The sequence below is a fragment of the Ciconia boyciana genome, chromosome 3, assembly GCF_034638445.1.
Source record: "Ciconia boyciana chromosome 3, ASM3463844v1, whole genome shotgun sequence".
Classification (NCBI taxonomy): Eukaryota; Metazoa; Chordata; class Aves; order Ciconiiformes; family Ciconiidae; genus Ciconia; species Ciconia boyciana.
In genome coordinates this window covers 100,983,612-101,003,178 of record NC_132936.1, presented here as the reverse complement: position 1 = coordinate 101,003,178, position 19,567 = coordinate 100,983,612, and the positions used below count along the sequence as shown (strand labels likewise).

Sequence of the window (19,567 nt, the reverse complement as noted above, 5' to 3'; positions counted from 1 at the left end):
TTAGATCATTATCTTGCCTTAACTGTTCTGTGTTATTTTTTAAAAAGAAAATTGGACAGTCTTCAGCTCTGCTGTTGATCTGTGATATGTTTACTACATGGTCTGTGAGGGTCGTTGTTTTCCTCTTGTTGTTCTCTCAGAAACACAAACATATGTGTTTTACATAAAGTTGCTTCTTATTGATCTTATTTCAATATTATAGAAACAGCTGGTGAAGACTAAAGCTTTATTTACTGTACCAGGATTATTTCTTTTTTTAAGTATTATGATTACTTCAAGCAATACTAGTTGTTTTGAACTGGTGCTGATGTATAATGTAACCTTGTTAATCAACATATTTTTGTTATTGCCACATATTTAAGCACTTAGTAAGGAGGAATATAGTGAGACACTATTGATTTATTTCCATAATTCATGTAAGTCAGCATAGCTTAAAATAAGAACATAAGTACCCTATCAGGTCAGACCTGTCTAGCCTAGCAACAATAGGAGACACTAATTACTTTAAATATTTTTTTATCTATATTGCTAATTTACATGAACTGAAAAACTGACAGTAAGATGTAAGTTACTTGCTCAATTTGAAGTACTATAATAATGCTTATATTGCTCGTTATACCATTTAAATCCTAAAATAATAGAAATCAAAATATATCAATAACTAAAAAGGAGTGTTTTATCTTTCTCTTCACAAAATTTACATTTTCTCATTGGGATTAAACATTTTAAAGGCACTGAACAACCACAGCCTCTCTTGATAGTTTACTCAACTGGCAGGATTGGATTGCATCATCTTTTCCCATTTGAAGTGAAGGGGAAAGCTCCTGATGACTTCCAGGATAAGTGAGATTCAGGCTTGGAATAACTCTCTGTGGGTGCCTGTAGGTAGACTCAAACTCCTTTGTGTGTATTTCTAAGGTTTCAAGTCAATTCCAGCTTATGATTCCAGACAATCCTGCATGTGTTTAAGGTAATAATTCATTTATGAAGCATGGTGCAGGTATGGCTTCTGGTCTGAGTAGGCTTTATTGTAATACTGCTTAGAATATATATTTGTATAAAGACTTTGCTTTTGAGTCTCGGAGAAACAGTGAGCAACATATGGACTGTCTGTGCAAGACTAATAATGAGGTTAGCACAATCCTGCCAAAATGTAGTAAGTTTATTAAGTATGAGGTGACACAGTATCTGTATGATTCAGATGGAAAATGGGTGCCCAAATCAGGGTGCAGGTGCACCTCGTATAGAAAGAGCTATAAAGAAAGTCATGTATATGCATAGGACATGGTTTTGTGCTGGTGTGTGGTCATGGACATGCATGTCAACACGAGTGTATTAGGGCACTTTGCAGACAACATACCTAACTAAGCCTTTGCCTGAGCCTGAAATCCTTCATGAGGTAAGATTAGCACTGGAGTCCCCAGACTGCGATCCCAACAACTCTGGTGCCAAAGTATCTACAGAGCTGACCACACATACACACAAACAGCGCCTAACAGCTAAAAGGACTCCAGGAACCAAACTTGCATCTGGCCAACTTCCTCATAGGCAAAGGAGCATGGGTGCATCTAATTATAAAAGTACCATTGTTGGGACAGTTTACAATATATATAATATGGAGGAAGAATAAAGCACCTGAAAAAGATTTGCTGACTGATCAGGAGCCTCCTGGAACTATTTGAAGACTTGGAAAAAGAGAAGTTGCAGGTTTCTAAATCACAGTGGTTAAGCACCTTGGAAGGAGTCAATGACAAGTTCTCTCTGTGCTCTCATTTGTGCTCTGGCTACCAAATAATTATTGAAGGGGGGGGGGGGGGGGGAGGAACAGAACAACTGAAACAATTCTCAAAAAAGACACTAGAACATTAAATTCTCTTCTCCCAGTACTTGGTATCTAGGCCTTTTTATAAATCTTCTCATAGTGGTTTGATCCAGATTCTTAGGCATAGTTATGGGACTGGACACCTCTTACCTTACCTTAATTTTTAGATGACAGCAGCTCCTCAAAAGAAGTTAACTGACTACCTGCTCAGCCCTGGTTTCTGAGCATGGGCAGCAGCAGAACTGCAGGTGACTGAGCTCTGGCTTAATGCTCCTGGTCTGGTTCTTGCTCTGATTTGAGGCATCTAGCACAGGACTTTTGTAGAATTCAGGTGTTCAAGCACAAATTGTCATAATAGGACTTCATCACAAATATGGAGCCTTTATTTTAAATCCTTAAGTTTCTAAAGCTGGGAGGTATCTAATCCAGAGGTGCCTTAATTTTTATTCTGAAATTTCTGTGGCTCACAGTGCCTCTGGATGGATGAAGAGCTGTGGATTATTCTGGACATTGTTCTATGTGTTGCTATGCTTTATCCACTTATCATTCAGTGTGAAATATAGAAGCATTTCTGTGATATAAAGTAAATCCTTAAGTAGCACTGCAGTGGTTAGCCCTGAACTGCTGGACTAAAAATATAACACTTTGGTACCCTAGATCCCTCAACCATATATGTTCACTCAGGGAGTAGGCAATTCTACAGACACACCAATACCACTGATAATTAGGTAAATGACTCCCTTGTTCAAAGGGAGTGTTATAGCTCCTTTTCATGTGTGATAACCTACACCCATAAAAGCCTTAAGGACTGGGCTCAATTTCTCAAATTACGTCCCCTGTTATTAGGAGGATGTAGCAAAGTTCTGCTGTATGCTTTACTAGAAAAGCTAGTGAACTTAAATACAAGGTGTAGATTAAAGCCAAGCCATCTGAGTCTTTCTCATCAGAAGAATGAACACTTGAATAAAACACATGACATCTCAGGTTAATGAGTTTTGTAGGTGATAGATATATTAAAGAAATATTTTCTGAACTTAGAATTAAAAAAAATAAATCAAGAAATGGTAACTTTTTGCTTTCTCAAACACATAATTGATAATACCTGCAAACATTTAAGCAACCTGTTTTCTGATGTTAATAATGTGAAGGACAACCATGTATTTAAAAACCTAAAACAAACAAAAAACCCTCCACCCAAACAAAACAAACAAAAAAACCCATCTGGAGAGTTCCTGGAATAAAACCAGGAAAAAGATAATTTCACATTTGCTATTTCTGTAAGAAACCTCATTGTTCAAAGAGAAGCAGCATTTAGTAGAAACTATTTAGTAGAAGCAGCTCCCTTGTCTCCTAACACACTTCTTAGGCTACTTTAACTTGAGACTTCTGCTGCACAGGAACATCCATGTCCTGGATGCTCCTGTGTTAGTCATATTGCTATGCTATGTTCTTGATAGTGTAGTGCGTAGGCAGCATCCAGCACAGTATGTGTGGCATGTTACTGATAACTGTGATTGATACTGCATTTTTCTATTTTGTAAACTGATGATAAGTTACCTGAAGCAAGTACAGTGGTGATCTAAGTAATGCTTGATGTTGTTGCAGGTACTGCTTCCCCCTTACTAATGCACAGTCCTCTCTTTCACAAAGCACTGAGATCCCTGAGCAATGCAGCAGATACTTTATTTTGTTTCTTAAAGGGTGTGTTAGCCAAAGATCTTAGAAGATCTGTGAGGTACTGCTGATTAAAGATCCCCTATTGTGGGCTGGGTAACTAACATTACACCCAATTTATTACAAATGACAAAACTGAGACAAAGAAATGAAGACTGTTACCTAAGTAGGCATATCAGTATCTGTCCTATCTCCCTTTCTACATTTCGCTGCAGAGACTTGCATTTGAAAAGCCTTTAACTTATTCTAGATAGTATCATATCTATTATTATATAAGTAATCCTGCTACTTGGATCTGTTTTCATTTCCTTTCAGATAAGAACTTTTGTTCTGTTTGTTTTTAAAAAAATTACTGATTGTAGATTTTGCTGAAACTTTAACTACTCTGGGAAAAAAGTTTCAACTGGGCACAGGACTTGACTCCGCTTAATTCAGTGTAATCTTTGTTAGATTATTCAAATATGTGTTAGACTAATCAAACTTCCAGGCATTCCAACTAAAAGATCATTAAGATAAGACAAGTAGGTTAAAACTTAGTTATCATCAAAGTCAACTGGCACAGGAGCTAGGTATAAGGCTGCTTGCGTTGTGGATCCTGAGCAATGCAGAGAGCAACACATTCTTCTACTCTCTTCCAGCAGTACCTGGAAAAATAGAAAGAGAGATGATCCGATGTGTATGGGGGGGAACCGCACACTCAAACCAACTAAAACATTGACACTACTGAAAAGCAGGGGAAAACAAACAAGTTCTGTTCTGATTACACTTGTTCTCTTTCCATATTGGTATATCTTGTGATATTTCAGGAATTACTCTTCACCATCACCATCAAACATCATGACATGGTGGGGAAGAATGTATATCTACTTATGGATTAACCAAGGGGGAAGGCATCTATTCTGATCTCAGTGACAGGACTGGAACAGAATCACCTCAGTAGAGATATTATTTTAATGAAACAAGTATCTACAAATTCAATAGTATTTTTCTTGTGGTTGTCACTTTTGTATTAGTTGTTTCTGTGCCAGTTGCAGAGATCATAGAATGGTTTGGGTTGGAAGGGACCTTAAAGATCATCTAGTTCCAAGCCCCCTGCCATGCGCAGGGACACCTTCCACTAGACCAGGTTGCTCAAAGGCCCATCCAGCCTGGCCTTGAACACTTCCAGGGATGGGGCATCCACAGCTTCTCTGGGCAACCTGTTCCAGTGCCCCACCACCCTCAGAGTGAAGAATGTCTTCCTTCTGTCTCATTTAAATCTACCGTCTTTCAGATTAAAGCCATTACCCCTTGTCCTGTCACTACATGCCCTTGCACAAAGTCCCTCTCCAGCTTTCTTGTAGGCCACCTTCAGGTACTGGAAAGGCTGCTAGAAGGTCTCCCTGGAGCCTTCTCTTCTCCGGGCTGAACAACCCCAACTCTCTCAGCCTGTCTTCATAGGAGAGGTGCTCCAGCCCTCGGATCATCTTCGTGGCCCTTCTCTGGACTTGCTCCAACAGGTCCATGTCCTTCATATGTTTGGGGCCCCACAGCTGGACGCAGTACTGCAGGTGGGGTCTCACGAGAGCGGAGTAGAGGGGGAGAATCACCTCCCTCGACCTCCTGGTCACACTCCTTTTGATGCAGCCCAGGATACAGTTGGCTTTCTGGGCTGCAAGTGGACATTGCCGGGTCATGTTGAGCTGCTCATCAACCAACACCTCCAAGTCCTTCTCCTCAGGGCTGCTCTCAATCCATTCTCCGCCCAGCCTGTATTTGTGCTTGGGATTTCCCTGCCCCATGTGCAGGACCTTGCACTTGGCCTTGCTGAACTTAATGATGTTCTCATGGGCCTGCATTTCAAGCCTGTCAATGTCCCTCTGGATGGCATCCCTTCCCTCCAGCGTGCTGATGGCACCACACAGCTTAGTGTTGTCGGCAAACCTGCTGAGGGTGCACTCAATCCCGCTGTCCATGTTGCCGACAAAGATGTTAAACAGCACCAGTCGCAATACTGACCCCTGAGAAATGCCGCTTGTCACTGGACTCCACTTGGATATTGACCTGTTGACTGCAATAATTTGAGTGAGACCATCCAGCCAATTCCTTATCCACCGAGTGGTCCATCCATCAAATCCATGTCTCTCCAATTTGGAGACAAGGATGTCGTGTGGGACAGTGTCAAATGCTTTGCACAAGTCCAGGTAGATAACATCAGTTGCTCTTCCCTTATCCACCAAATGGATGGCCAGAGATCAATCAGTGTGCAAGTGATGCATACGATAAAATGTGCTTGCTGTACAGGTCTGATAAATGTCTTAATCTAATATGAACTGTGCTGGAAGATCTCTGCGTGTGCATCATACCATGATTTTGAAAACACATGCTCATTGATTGGGCTGCAGGACTGGGAATTAATTTAAGACAAGTGATTTCACAGAAGTGGTGGAAGTAATGGTGAAGGGAGGAGGTGGCTATGTGTTGGAATCACAGGTGCAGAGGACAGTTCTGTGCACAACTGGATGGTTTCAGCTCTTTCAGCAAATGTTTCCAGTGCTGTACAAAAGGTGCAAATGTCAGCACTACTACTTATTAGATTTTTTTCCTGTAGGAAAGAAGGCCATTTTTATCATCTGCCTATAATCTACTGCATTGCATTGCCGGTGAGTATACATCATCCTTCAGCTTCTTCACAGTGGGCACTTTATCAGCTTATGGCACTCTTCACAAGAGCTGGCAAGTACTTTCCCTTTCCGTTCTCGCTGGAAACGATTTTCACTCTTTTTTCCTTTACGTATATCACGTGTGTCATGATTATGAAACAGCCGTATGCATCCTACTCCAGGAAGAGAGCTGTGTTCTTAGTCTGAACCCTAAATCTTGCTGCACTGATGTTGATTAAGCCTGGTCTGAAGCTCAGAGAATCTGCTGTGATTGCCGATTGGTGTATTCGTGCCATCTACCTTTAGGCATGGTCTTTTGCATGCTGCTTTTTCTTGGTAGTGTTTATCTTTTTTATTTACCCCACCTTTAATTGTAAGAGGTGAACTAGAATGAATGTCTGGCTTTGTTTCCTCCTGAAGACACTTCTGCCCTGAGGAATAACAGAGGCTATTGCAAATCCTGCATTCACAAACGCTGTGTTTCTGCACCAGCTGATGCCCAGCCTTGTGTGGACCAAATACACAGAATTTATTTTGTCAGAAGCTGGGAAATCATGCATTAAACCACTGTTCATCTCTACTCACGTAGACTGGGCACGGACAAGCAGGCTGTCACCAGCAGATAGAGTCAGGGTTTTGCCAACCATGGTAACAGTAGATGCGCCCTCCTGAAGGGAAAGAACAGATAACCAGCTTTACATTTTCCATGTCCTGTCACTAGCAGAAAGAAAATGCTACAGGTTAAGTATGGAAATCATTCCCACTGAAAGAGGACTTCAAACCTGCTCTGTTTCATGAGGCCTAGCTAAATATTCAGCTGATCTTCCCTGTCTGATATTATTAGCATCAATAAAAACATGCTTCATGGTTCATTGTTCACCATCATAAAGCAGCAACCCATTGCCTAACTCTTGGGGGTACACTGCTACCAATCTAACTTAGCAGCCTGCAAGTTGGTACAGCTCTGGAAATTACAGAAATAACCTCCTGGAGTACTTCAGGCTCCTCTTCTACTTTTCTGATTCATAATATCTTTTTAAGTCTTAAAAACCAGTTCACAAGTCAGCAGGGAGCTGACAGAAATCGCTAATAGGAGTCCATCCACACTGGAATGGACTCATCATTATCTTGTCAAGCAGAGGAGCCAGGCTCTTGCTAGCAAGCAGGGGCTTGATTGCATAGGCTGTTGTAAGCTGCAGTATAAACAAATGTCTTTCAAGATTATTATGTCTTTAATTAGTATTTGATAGTCCCCATGAATTTCAACGGAACAGGAACTGATAGAAATATCTGCCTCCCAAGCTAGGTGACTTGTGTAAATGAAGACTAGCTTTTCTCTGTTTGTTTTTTTTCCCTTGGGCTGCAAGTGTTTCCTAGAAGCCAGTTGAATGAAGGGCATCTGGACTACCTACCACTGTGCTTTAGTATAAACAAGTTCTCAGTTAGATTTTTATTGGCTTAGTCTACCTGATTCCAGTTCGACTTCAGTATGAGGACAAATGCTTCAAGGCAGAAGTAATACGTGATGCTTTTTTATCACGCAGAGGCATGCTGATGTATTTACAGGCTATACCCTAGGTAGGGTACATTAAAATCCCCACCAAGACCTGATGAAGGATGTCAGTATCTCTGTCCTCAACATACAAGATAAGACTCTTTTTAGAGTGGCAGTAGTTTACAGTTATTTTTCATCGCAGTTTAAAGCTGAAGGGTGGTGCCTGTTGATGATCTTTTCTATGAGAAGGAAGGTAATAATTTTAATTTCTGTTGCTAGAAGGCTTTACTACTGTTCAGTCTGCTCTGAACTGACATATGAACTCATCGGTTAACAAGTGTGAATTGTCACGTACCAGCTGCCATATCCAGATATCTGAATTCTTTTTACTTTTCTCAGTAGTTCCTGGTCCATAAGCTATAACCTTTGGAGAAAAAAAAAAAAAAAACAACAAAAAACCAGGGAAGAAAAGTAACGGATTCATCCCATTGACCAAAGTGTACATATTCATCTTCCTACAGCATTTAAAACATTCTATTTTTACAGAAAAATGTTCATAGAAGATGACGTTATTTTTACAGACATTAAAATTCACATTACGTTTGGTATTCTCATATTGATTCCTACTGATAAAAAGGGAACTGATCACACCTGCCACTCCTTATGCTCCTCTGCATCCTCACTTATCTATTCCTTCTGCCTCCTCCCACTCTCAGCTTTGCATCTATATCCTTCCTGCTTCTGTTCTTGGAACAGGCACTTCCTCATGAACTCTGGGCCCTGTCAAGAGCCTGTTGAAGTAGAAAAGATTCTGCCATTAACATTAAAAAAGCTGCAGACTGGACCTTATTTTTCTCATTATCTGCCCTTTCTGTGTTCTTCCTGACAGTCCCACACTCTCTGTCACTTTGCTGTCAAATGTATTGGATTCTTCAGAGTGTGACTCCAACTAACCCAGGGAAAGAATATGTTTTGTAAACTATCTTGCATGCAGCACATATATCGAATGGTGACAGTTTCATTTACACCCAAACTAGACTGTGTTTGACTAAACTGAGAAGTGCAATGCTTTAGCAAAGCCCGGGCTCTCTGGTGCTGTCCAGTTTTCCTTGTTTCCACTTTGTGTAGATTGAGGGGGAGGAAAAGAAAGTGTATTTACACACCCAGATTAGACTTGGCACCAAGAATGCTGTTCAAACACACTTGTGAGTAGTATTTACATCACGCTGGTGTTTCTGATTTGGGAAATATAGGAGGGTAGCGGGGTGGAGAGAGTGAGCTGTTTTAATCCCAAAGGAAATGAATGGAAATAAGTTCAGGTTGATTCTGTGAACAGAAGTATCCGAGCTAGCAAGCCCCTGCCCTAAGCTAGTCAAATCAATGGACAAAGACAGGCACTTCCAAAGGGCAGGACAGGCTAAGACTGAGTTGTTCTGTAGGGGTGCGTAACTTTCTCTGCTGACTACGTATTGTTCCCAGGGCTGGATTCACTCAGTCTGAACAGTAGGCACCTATTATCTGTACCTTTAAAAATATCTCTCTCTCTCAGAAAAATTAGACCTCCTTACCTCTGTTTCAAAGTTATCTCCAAACATACTCAAGGATTTCTTCTGTTTTATTTCACCACGATGATCATTTAACCAGCCTTGGAAGGAAAATGGCTCCATAACAGAAGTGGAATTTAGTGGGAAAGGTGTTTCTTTCAGGAGTTCATCTGTAAGGAAGGCAGAGGGCTATCAGTGACACTTGCTTCCCTTGATCTTTGCAAACATGTTACTGTAGTTTACAGCTTTGATGGGTTCAATTTACAGATATTATCTAGTCAAAAGTCAGTTGTAACAGCGAACAGTGCTATGGTCATTATCAGGACTTCTTACTTGAGGTTGTAAGATGCATGTATTATTTGGGTATCTTTATGGAGTTGCTTCTTTGAAGCTGTTGTCAGAACTGTTGTGCACCCACGCTTGTTAAAAATGCATTCAAACGGTATGCAATAGACTACCTAGTTCTTGCTGGCATATTCTTCATTCTCTTTCAGACCAGCTTTTGCACTGGTAAAATCTGATGTATCATCTCTGAGCCTTTGCTGAGTCACCCCTTATAAGTGGAGTGATATCCCCATATCCCCATATAAGTGGAATTAGGCCCATAGAACCAGCTTACTCTACATCTTTCATGTAGTTAGTACTGGTTTTTATGTTTCTTCTCCCCTACGTGTTTTTAGATACACTGACCACTGTGGAGCAAACTGGTTATCACAGCCCTAAATTTAACAAAATGCCTTTTTTGTGGTGTTCCTGGAGTTGTAGCTGGATTTAATTTCCAGTAATTCTCCTTCATAACGGATTTGATTTAAAATAGCTGGAGGACCGAATGCAGTTTCAGTGCAGCTGGTGAAATTCAAGATTTGTGCTGTGTGTTGCTGGTATATGAAATTAGCTTTAGTTATTTATCAGCTCACAGTGAAGTGCAGATACAGCACAATTGCCTTGGTGATCTTAAGTAGTTTGTTCTGAGATGCTATGGGGGAACACCCATAGAGTAATTTCAAGTAATAATGCCAACTAGACGCAGGAAAAACTCACTAGATGGCTGTCTCCCAAATGCATTGAGGTAATAAACTCGCAGCCAAATCTTAGTTTCGGTACTAGTAATAGAGTAGGTCTTTTTAAAGTATTAGTGTATTCATTATGCGGTTTCTTCTGGTTCTTTTCTAAAGCTGCATTTCACTGCTCTGCAGTGTTTTGAATGTATCATTTCAGTTTTTCATGGAAGACCATTTTGTATGCAGTCTTTGAACAATATGTGAGAAGGTTAGTGTATCCAAGGGATAGCAGTGTACTGAATAAGCTACTGCTGTTATGTAGATACTACCAAGTATCTACATCCATCTCCAGACAATCTGGATGGGATGCTAACCCTTTTATTGTAGAAACAGGTTTTGCCATTCAAATTTCTTCTCCATTATATTAAATTATATGGAAGAAGACAACATGTTTCTTGAAATTATTTGTCTCAGCAATGCCTCTTTCAGGAAATACTGAAAGCAATCTGAAGAAATCTGCAGCAAAAGAAGGAATTTTTGTTTGAAAGCTTTTTGCCTTCAAGCTTTTAAAAGAAAAAAAATCCTACCTTTACATTATTTAACTCAAATACTTGACACACTTTTATTGAAAAGCAGACTCCTCCAGAGAAATTAAGAAGCACCAGAAGGAAAAAGAAAATCTTTACATTAGATCTATTCTAATCTGGGTCTGGAAACACTAACAAGATCTAGTATAAACATTCGATATTTTATTGTTTGATAACACTAAAAAGTAGTGTTAAGGTCACTGGTGATTTATTTTCACACTGCAATATGTCTGATCCCCCCCACCTTAATTTTCACAGGTTCATCAAACTTGCTTTGGAGGTCATTAGGAATATTTACACACTTTGTCCTTAAATTATGGATATGCTCAACTATAGCTGTATTGGAAAGTTGGTTTTTGGCTAGGGCAAGATACAAAATAAGGGTCTAAAATATTATGATATATATTCACACACAGCAGAGGAGAAGAAAGACATTTTGTCAGAAGGTACTCAGTGCAATTAGTATTCCAATAGATGTTTAAATATTTTTTTTCATGAATAGTAGCAATCTTTACCTTCTAAAGTAATATGAAGATGATAGAGGTTTATTCTGTTATTAGAATAAAACAGGTCAGTCTTGAATTTAGAAAAGCCTTTTGGAATACAAGGAGAGTTACCCATTAGTAAGGCTTTCTACTAAAATGCATGTCCTAGTTGAGATAGTTTAAAAAACAAACAAACAACAAAACAAACATCCACCCCCACCCCCCAAAAAAAAAGGTATATAGCACCCAGTAGGGTAAGAGACACATAGCGCTAAGCCATGGGTATCCTGCTCACCTCAAGGGGATACATCTTCTCCACAGGTTAAGAATTCCAGCATCAAGCTAACAAGTAAGTTCAGACTTCATATGTTGGAAAATGGATAGCAAAAAGCTGACTCTCTAGGGTGGGCACTGTGATGTTTTGGGCAAGCAGAACTATGAATGCTCCCCATGAGTTTCAAGGAATTCAGGGTACAAAAAAGCCAAAGTACTTGCTTGTGTTCTGACCAAGAAGCAACACAAATCTAACAATGAAAAGTAATTATAAACTTCTAAGTTTGTAGCTTAACTTCTGTCACTTACTCCCCGTAAACATAATTTCGCTAGTTTTCCTCTTTCTAGTGATCTCTGACTCCAGCTGTCCTGATCAACAGGGACAACACACACAGGACAACAGTAAACAGTGACCTATGCATACTTAGGGCCAAAGTAAAGTGTAATACATCCTACACTTACTATGGAGCACTGTCCTTTCTTGCTTGTGATGTACAGGCACTTTCTAACAGTTTCATTTACTTCCAAGTAAAGGTGGACTTTTTTTTTAATTTAGACTTTAAGTTCTTAAGGACAAGAGCTGTCTTTTGACACTTGTCTTGTCAGCGGGCCCTGGTCTGTGATGGGGTTTTAGCTTATTACTAATTTTGATGTGAATGACACTTGCCCATGGACAACATAATGGCCTTTGAAAACTGAGTCTGCACGAAAAGAAGCTTTAGCGTGATCCAGTACGATGATTTGATTACCTGGTACTGCAGAACAAATGAGAGAGCACTGTGCTGATGAAGTACATGACATATGTCTGACATTATTAATAGCCTACTTGACTGAGTCCTCATTTAACCCTAATACTTATCCCTTGCATGATGCTGAAGGCTGCAGGTGCCCTACCACTTGTGAACTTGAGCTAACAAGCTATGATTAGGAAGATACAATATTTTGTGATCCCACACACATCAGAGTCGAAGCCTCGTGCTTCCAAAGGAACTGAGTGCTTCTTATCAGGCTAATGGCTTATATTTAGATATTGTTGCATATACTTCTGCTTAGCCTGTACATCAGCTTTCAACAGTATCTCAGGAAGTGTGAGTTGGTGTGTTTCCGGAGTTCTTATGGTCTAGTAATGCTGTGAGACAAGGACGCAACGTGTTTAATGATGGTAAAGGTTGCATTATGCCAGCAAAATGCAAGAAGATGGCAATTCTAAGCTAGTCAGCTAAAAGTCTTGTGTATGTATCTCCAAGTAATATATCACTAAGTGGAACATCAAATCTAATATTTTCTTACATGTTCAGGAGATCCATTTAAATAGTAAAAATATTTCAATATAGTTCAATAGTAAAGTCAATTTTTGTAGATCATTGCTATTAAATATTCATATCATAGCAATGTGTTCTTTGTGGGTTTTATAGCTCTCTTCAGCTTTAAATTAGAATGTGATGACATCATGTTAAGCTGAAAAATACATCATGTTTACTGAATGAGTTTGTAAATATTTAACAAAGGAAATTACAGGTTTTAGAGGAAGTTGATTTCAGTTAAACAATAGAGACTGTACTGAGACTGAGAATATGAAGCTGCGCAAAAATGGAGAACAGCTTGCAAGAAAACAACCAGCGAATGTACAGGTAGTTACAGTCTCAACAGAGACCATCTAAGGAAGAGTTTGAACTTGCTGGGAGTACTGTACTTCTGATAGCAATAAAGAGGACAGGTAAAAGGACTGCCACTGGCCTACCAGGTTTATGCGGGTGTATTTGCTTACCCCAAACTCTCATGTTACGTGGAAGCTCCCCCTTCCCTACCCCAGTGACATGCCTAAGCTTTCTTGTCAAGAAATCAGACCTTCTCATTCTCCCAGTGTTTCTTGAGCCCTACTATCCCCAAGCTCTTCCCATAGCTCTCTTGCAAACCTTGTTTCTTTGAGATTTGTTGCAAAGGAAAAGAGCAATAAAGCACATGAAATACAATATATTGAAATAGTGTCAACTATCAAACTGATTACATGTTGGCTTTATGAAAAACTGTATTTTTCAGTGACGTGCCATCCTTCACTTCTAGGCAGCACATTCTAGACAGAACAATCTTCAAATCTTTAAATCACCGTCTATGTTCTTACTAATTATGAAAGCCCCTCCATTCTAAGTCACTGTGCTGCCTCAAATGTCCCTGCATGCTGTGGCCCCATCTCCACGCAAGGACGTGAGAAAGCCCCTTACAAGTGGTGTCTCCCTCTGTAAAAGCAGAAGACATCCTTATCCAAAGTAAAGCAGTTAGATCCTCTTTGTTTTGTTACCCTTTAACTGAGCCTAAAATGGTCCAGACTAGGGATAAGGAGCTCAGAAGTTATTTTAGAATTATGTATTCATATATTTCTGTCCACTTTCTAATTATCCCTTCCATCTCTTAAAGAATACTATATCATAATGAATAGTTCTGATGTGACAGTTTTGCAGCATTTCACATCTAATTGCCAATGCCAGCAATAATATATACCCTAGGATGTTTTTCCCGTATGTGCCTACCTAATTCCTATGAAAAGTCTGCTTTATTCTCAATGTTAACAGAAATGTCAGTGAGACTAGTAGGAGTTTAATATCTCTGCAAATAAAATGTGTGGACTGAGGGACGTAATTTCGGGCATCTGGGTTTGAAAAAACAAGTTGTTAGCTCATTCCATATAAAAATCCAGAGTGAAAACACTGATGGTGACTGATTACTTTGGGGGTAGTTGGTTCATTTCACTGTTGTTGAGTATAGATGCAGAAACATTTAGCTGAAAATACAGCACTCACTTGGTGTAATCATACATTTCCCTGTGTAACTGTATTTGGTTTTGTAGCATGCCCTGAGAATTGGCATGACTGCTAATTTATGACTTGTCCCTGTAATTATTTCTAGGCACATTTTTCTTTGTGTCATTAAATCTATGCTGGAAACTAAACAACACATTTTTTTTCCCTAATTGAAACGAAGAAGTTTGAGGAAAGCTTTGAAAAATATTTTTGTAATAAGGAAATACAGCCTCTTCAAAAGGAGATATCACCAGCCAGAAGGAAGGGAATAAATTAGAACAACAAAATTGCAAGATTTAGGCCATAATTCTGTTTAAAGGCTCTTCATGATACAGCCAGGTCACTGTAATTAAGAGAAATACTGACCACTGTTCCAATCTTAAAATCAGGAATCTTCATTTTTGTTTCTGAATCTGCATTTTATATGACTGTGGGCATTTCATTAATTGCCTTTGTGCATAACTTCTGCTTCCATAGAAGAGGAATAGGATATTTCATTGCAACAAGCGTTGAGACCTCACTACATTTGTGAGACAAGGATTTGTACAGCACGTGTGAGCTATTACTACTAAATAGCCTTAGAAACACTAGTGAAAATGTCAGACTGACTCCATTAGTGATTTTTCTGTTTCAGATGTTGCTGTCTTGGGAGCATTTAAGAGCGTAAGGAAGAAAAGCTACCTTATTAGAGAAGACATAACTGCTGTGAAACTGTTCTGAGCTTTAGAGCTCTTAAAAATATTAGATTTTTTTCACTGAAGTCTGAACAGAAAGGAAAACAACTTTATAGTGCATTTCTTCCAATTTCCCTGGTAGGTTTATTATATACATTATGTACTAAAGGTCAGTGGTGACTTGGTTCCCATGGTGAAACATTAGGAGAGCTCCTGGAGATTACAGTTTATGTTCCGCCTCTCTTTGAGGAGGCTCAGCTGAGAATATTGTGGGAGAAGCAGGCTTCTTCCTGGAGACGTTTTTGGTTTTTGTTTGGTGACTGTTGTCATTAGCAGTTCTGGGCTCTGGGAGCCTAATGAACTTCTCGAAGTGTTCCTGGCTCCAGAGAATGTGCAGCCTGCAGTCCTGGGTTTGGATGATTCGTTGTAGTTTGGAATTAAAAAGTTTAGTAGAAGTTTTCATATGGCAAATTATAGCAGCCATACTCCAGACATCATAATTCTACTTTATTTGTGTATTAAATGTTGCTGACTTAGGTTGGTTCATCTGAGCTCTTCATCTCCAGTACTGGCTATATACTCATTGGGGACTGGAGTAGTGTGGAAAGTTGTTAAATATGAAGGGAGGGGAAATGGATGAAGCCAGTGAGAGGTTGCATGGTTATACAGGATTGGAGGTGTATGTTAGATGATTCTATTCCTTCTTCCACCTACATACCCTTTGCAGTTCAGGTGGGCTTCAGGAGAGATATGAACATGACTTGGAAGTTACTTAAAGCATTTAGGTATGACAGGATAAAGATGAACAGTGTATTTATGTGGGCATCTTTGACAGAATAGAGACAATGAGGATGATATGAAAAAGGAGTAGATTCAAGTTGTTGATAAAAGTTATAGACACAGTGTCTCAGAGAACTGTACAATTATGGTGGGTCTAGACAGTTTAAAATGATTGACTCTCTGTATCGGTTTGAATACTGTTCTGTCCTAGAGACCTCCTGGTGGCTGTTTGCAAAATAAATTCCCTAGAGGAACACTCCTTAATATTTAAATGCTCATATGCTGTTTCTTTTAATACAAGTACTCAAAGTAGAAAGAAGTAACATATTATAGAAGAGAAGGAGCAATCTATCTAGATATGTCAGAAGAACTTAAAAGATGAGAGAAAAGAGAATCAAATATTCAGTTCTCTAAACAGCTTCATAGCAAATAAAACTTATTTCCAAAATCATCATTCTTATTAAAAAAAAAAAAGTGATAATATCTTTAGAATTATTTCAACATACCTACAACAGAAAGGCACAAATATTTATAGTTACTTTAAGTTCAAAAGAATGCCCCTATATTTGCTCCAGTGCAAATGAAGACAGAATTTATTTTTTCCTGAGGTAGTTTTAATTGAATTAATATTGCCCACTAGCCAGTTATCTTTATTCTTTAGCTTTTTCTTATTTTCAGTTATTAACACTCTTCTCTCTTGATCTGCTTGTTTTTATACACCAGTGAAACAAGACTGAGCAGCACATACTGTCTGCAGAGGTTGCACTGGATTAGCTACAGAGGATGACAGTATGGAAGCTGATTTTTATAGAGCTGAGCTCAACCTTATAACTTGCTTAATAGCACTACTGAAACCAGAAAACATTTGTGTATAGACCATGCCCTAGGCTGTACGGTACTCCTACTCCAACTGACTGAAGAAAGCACCTTTTTTTCATACTCCTTCAGATCCTTAGGTGTTGTCTGCTCTGAATCACAAGCATAGAACTGTGCTGTATTCTAACAATACTAACCAGATTTTAAGTCCAGACTGTAAATTACCCCAGATACACCTAGAATCGATGAAAGTTTTGCTAGTGAAATCACTACAGGACTGGTTTTTGTATTATATATCTGTATGTCCACTGACAATAAAGCTCTTATGGGAATTAAAATTTCATTGATAATTAGACTAATTAATTTGGATAAACAAAAACCTGACATTCCACCTATGGCATTAATGTTCTTAAAGATAATTTTTAAACAAGCCTAACTTAGGAAAAATCTTTTCTTGCACTTTTCCCCATCAAATTTCACATAAAAGAAGCCTGGGTTATTTCAGTAAGCATGGCAGGATAAACTTTTGAACTTCTGGACACTTTTGTGAACAATATTCAGCCATCACTGTTTATTAGAACTGGGGTTTGTCTGTCTGAAGTGTCTCTTGTCCTCTTGACTATAAAATTGGGATGAAATGGAAACCTTGAGAGAATCTTGCTTCCAGTCTGATTCAACTGAAAGCAGCAAGAGTTGTTTTGATAGCTCTGATTCCTCATGTCAAAAATTGTGTAAAGTAAACCAAACCAACCTATCTTGAGTGTTCCATGATTAGACTATATCCCAAATATATTCACCCTTATTGATAAAAGGAGGGGAGAGTTTTCTCAGGCTTTATTTCTACACGTGGTAACAAAAGAGGGTAGTAATTCAGTGCAAAACAGTTCCAGGGAAGATGCCTCAAGTAAGGATTGCATGCAATACATGTTTCTGATTGTATTTCAGCTGATGGTACTTGAGTCCCTCTTCTAAAAATATATCTTTTAATAGCTACTGCTCTCTCTTCATATATTCTGAGTACTCTGCTTTCAGAGGGACTTCCCCTACCGTTGGCTGAGCCAGAAACCATAAATAAATCAAGAAGTCTGGACTTAGGTATTTTTTTTGGTGTGGTGGTTTTTTTAAAGCAATTGGAGCTTGATTGGTTCCATTTATAGCTTTCCTCTATGAGTGAGCTGCAATCAAGGGTTTCTTGCAAGATGGTTTTCTTCAGTTTTATTCCATTTCTCTCTAAAAAGGGGAGGCACTAGTTCAGGCTTATGTAGAGATGAACCTGAGAGTGCGTCAGCTGGCACTTTTAAACTGAGGGGATTCTGGATTTTCAGAAGAGAAACTGAAAGAAGAGGCTGCAACCCAGCCCTCTGCATAGGCCAGCTCAGATCTTGTTAAAATATGTCTTGAGTGAAACATTGTGAGAAACTGGTGGTAGCTTGTTATATGTTACAAGTGTCATGCTGGTTGTTGAATTCTACTTCTTAAGAAAAAAGAAAAGAGCTGCTGAGGAAATAAATAAAAAGCATTATTTCTCTATCAGTTGGGTATGCCTCCAGAATGAACATATTACCAGCTTACTCATATCGCAGTCAAACTTTGTTTGATTTTTTTTTTTTTTTTAATACACAAGTCTCACTGACAATTACAGAAGCTGCTAGCTAAAACTTCTGTAACTAAAAATCTGGGGTATTTTCCTCATGTATAAGACATCACTGAGACTTTGAGCTTCTTATTGTCCATAAGAACTGAAAATTGGAAAAATGGAGCTGTTCCCCAGGCAGAAAGCCTGCCATGTAACTTTGTTGACTGCTTTTTGCTTATAGCAAGAGTTAAGGCAAGAGCATTTCAAATACTTGTTGTCTCGACTTAGTGGCTAATCCAAGAGGAGAATCCATTCAGGGGAAAAAGATGTACTGAGCTCTGAGCAAAATAACTACGTTTACTTGCTTCCTTTTTTTTTATCTTGAAAAAACCTTTTTTCAGCTTTAATGGAAGTCCCTCAGGCCTTTTGGCCTTTTTACAGCTTTTGAATAAACTACCAGGAAAGAGCTTCTGTATCGGATTTATCAATAACAACTTCTCATAGTTCTGTGTTTAAAAAAAAAAAAATTGTCAATATGCATCATAGCTTCTGATTGATTGTCAAGTCTTTAGCTCTAATCTTCTGCAAAAATATTAACAATATAAATCTTTAATGTTCTTTTTTTCTGCACCGATATAATTAATTTGTTACTGACATATAAGCTCTTAGCTCAGACTGGTGAGGGATGCTTATTGGAAATCACTGTATTGAACAAGGATAGTATGTGTGAGATGATATTTTTTTTATTACAGCAGCATCTAGAGGCTTCATCTGAAATTTTCTTTCCTCTGCTAGACACTGTATGAACATACAGTGAGAGACAGTACTTGCCTTACCTACACCCCCTCCACAAAAAAACCCCAACAACAAAACAACAAAAAACCAAACCATCAACACCCAAACACATCACACAGGTGTCATGCTCAAATTAAAATAAACACATTTTGATGGTGCCTATAAAGAAAAGCAAGATCTTAGAGATGACAACACTTTGTTTGTAAGAAACACAGAGCCTTTTTCCGAGAAGTACGTTTCCTAGTCAAAGAACCAATGCCAAAAGCTGGTTCAGCTGCAAGTCTTTCAGGCAGGGGTTTCTCACTGGCTTACCATTTCGTAATTGCAAGGGCTCGTAAGGTTGCTATCCCATATGTAGGACTCTTCTGTGAAGTTTTCATTTTGGTGATGATGATTTAGTCAACTATTTTTAAGAAAGGTGATGTTCATGCAAAAAACATGGTTCCCCAATTTTAGGATTTGAGTAAGAACTTTGTTCCATTAATGATTGAGACAGCAGGCAGTGACATTTTTATGGTGACTATCAAGCTGAGAAATAGGATAGATGTGGAAATAATGTTTCACTAGAACTTTTGTCCTAATAGAGTAATTCATAAAAATCATCT

The 19,567-nt window shown here is 38.8% G+C and overlaps 1 protein-coding gene across 1 annotated transcript in view; it reads right to left on the bottom strand.

Moving 5' to 3' along the window:
* Nucleotides 1-4,061: 4,061 nt before the first annotated feature.
* HAAO (3-hydroxyanthranilate 3,4-dioxygenase) overlaps nt 4,062-19,567 on the bottom strand; it is a 34,720-nt gene continuing 19,214 nt past the window's right edge. Inside the window, exons 7-10 of the mRNA XM_072858263.1 lie at nt 9,202-9,347; nt 7,989-8,057; nt 6,724-6,806; nt 4,062-4,140 (exon numbers count right to left, since the gene is read on the bottom strand). Coding sequence (XP_072714364.1) covers nt 4,062-4,140; nt 6,724-6,806; nt 7,989-8,057; nt 9,202-9,347 — 377 coding nt within the window. The remainder of the gene's footprint in view (nt 4,141-6,723; nt 6,807-7,988; nt 8,058-9,201; nt 9,348-19,567) is intronic.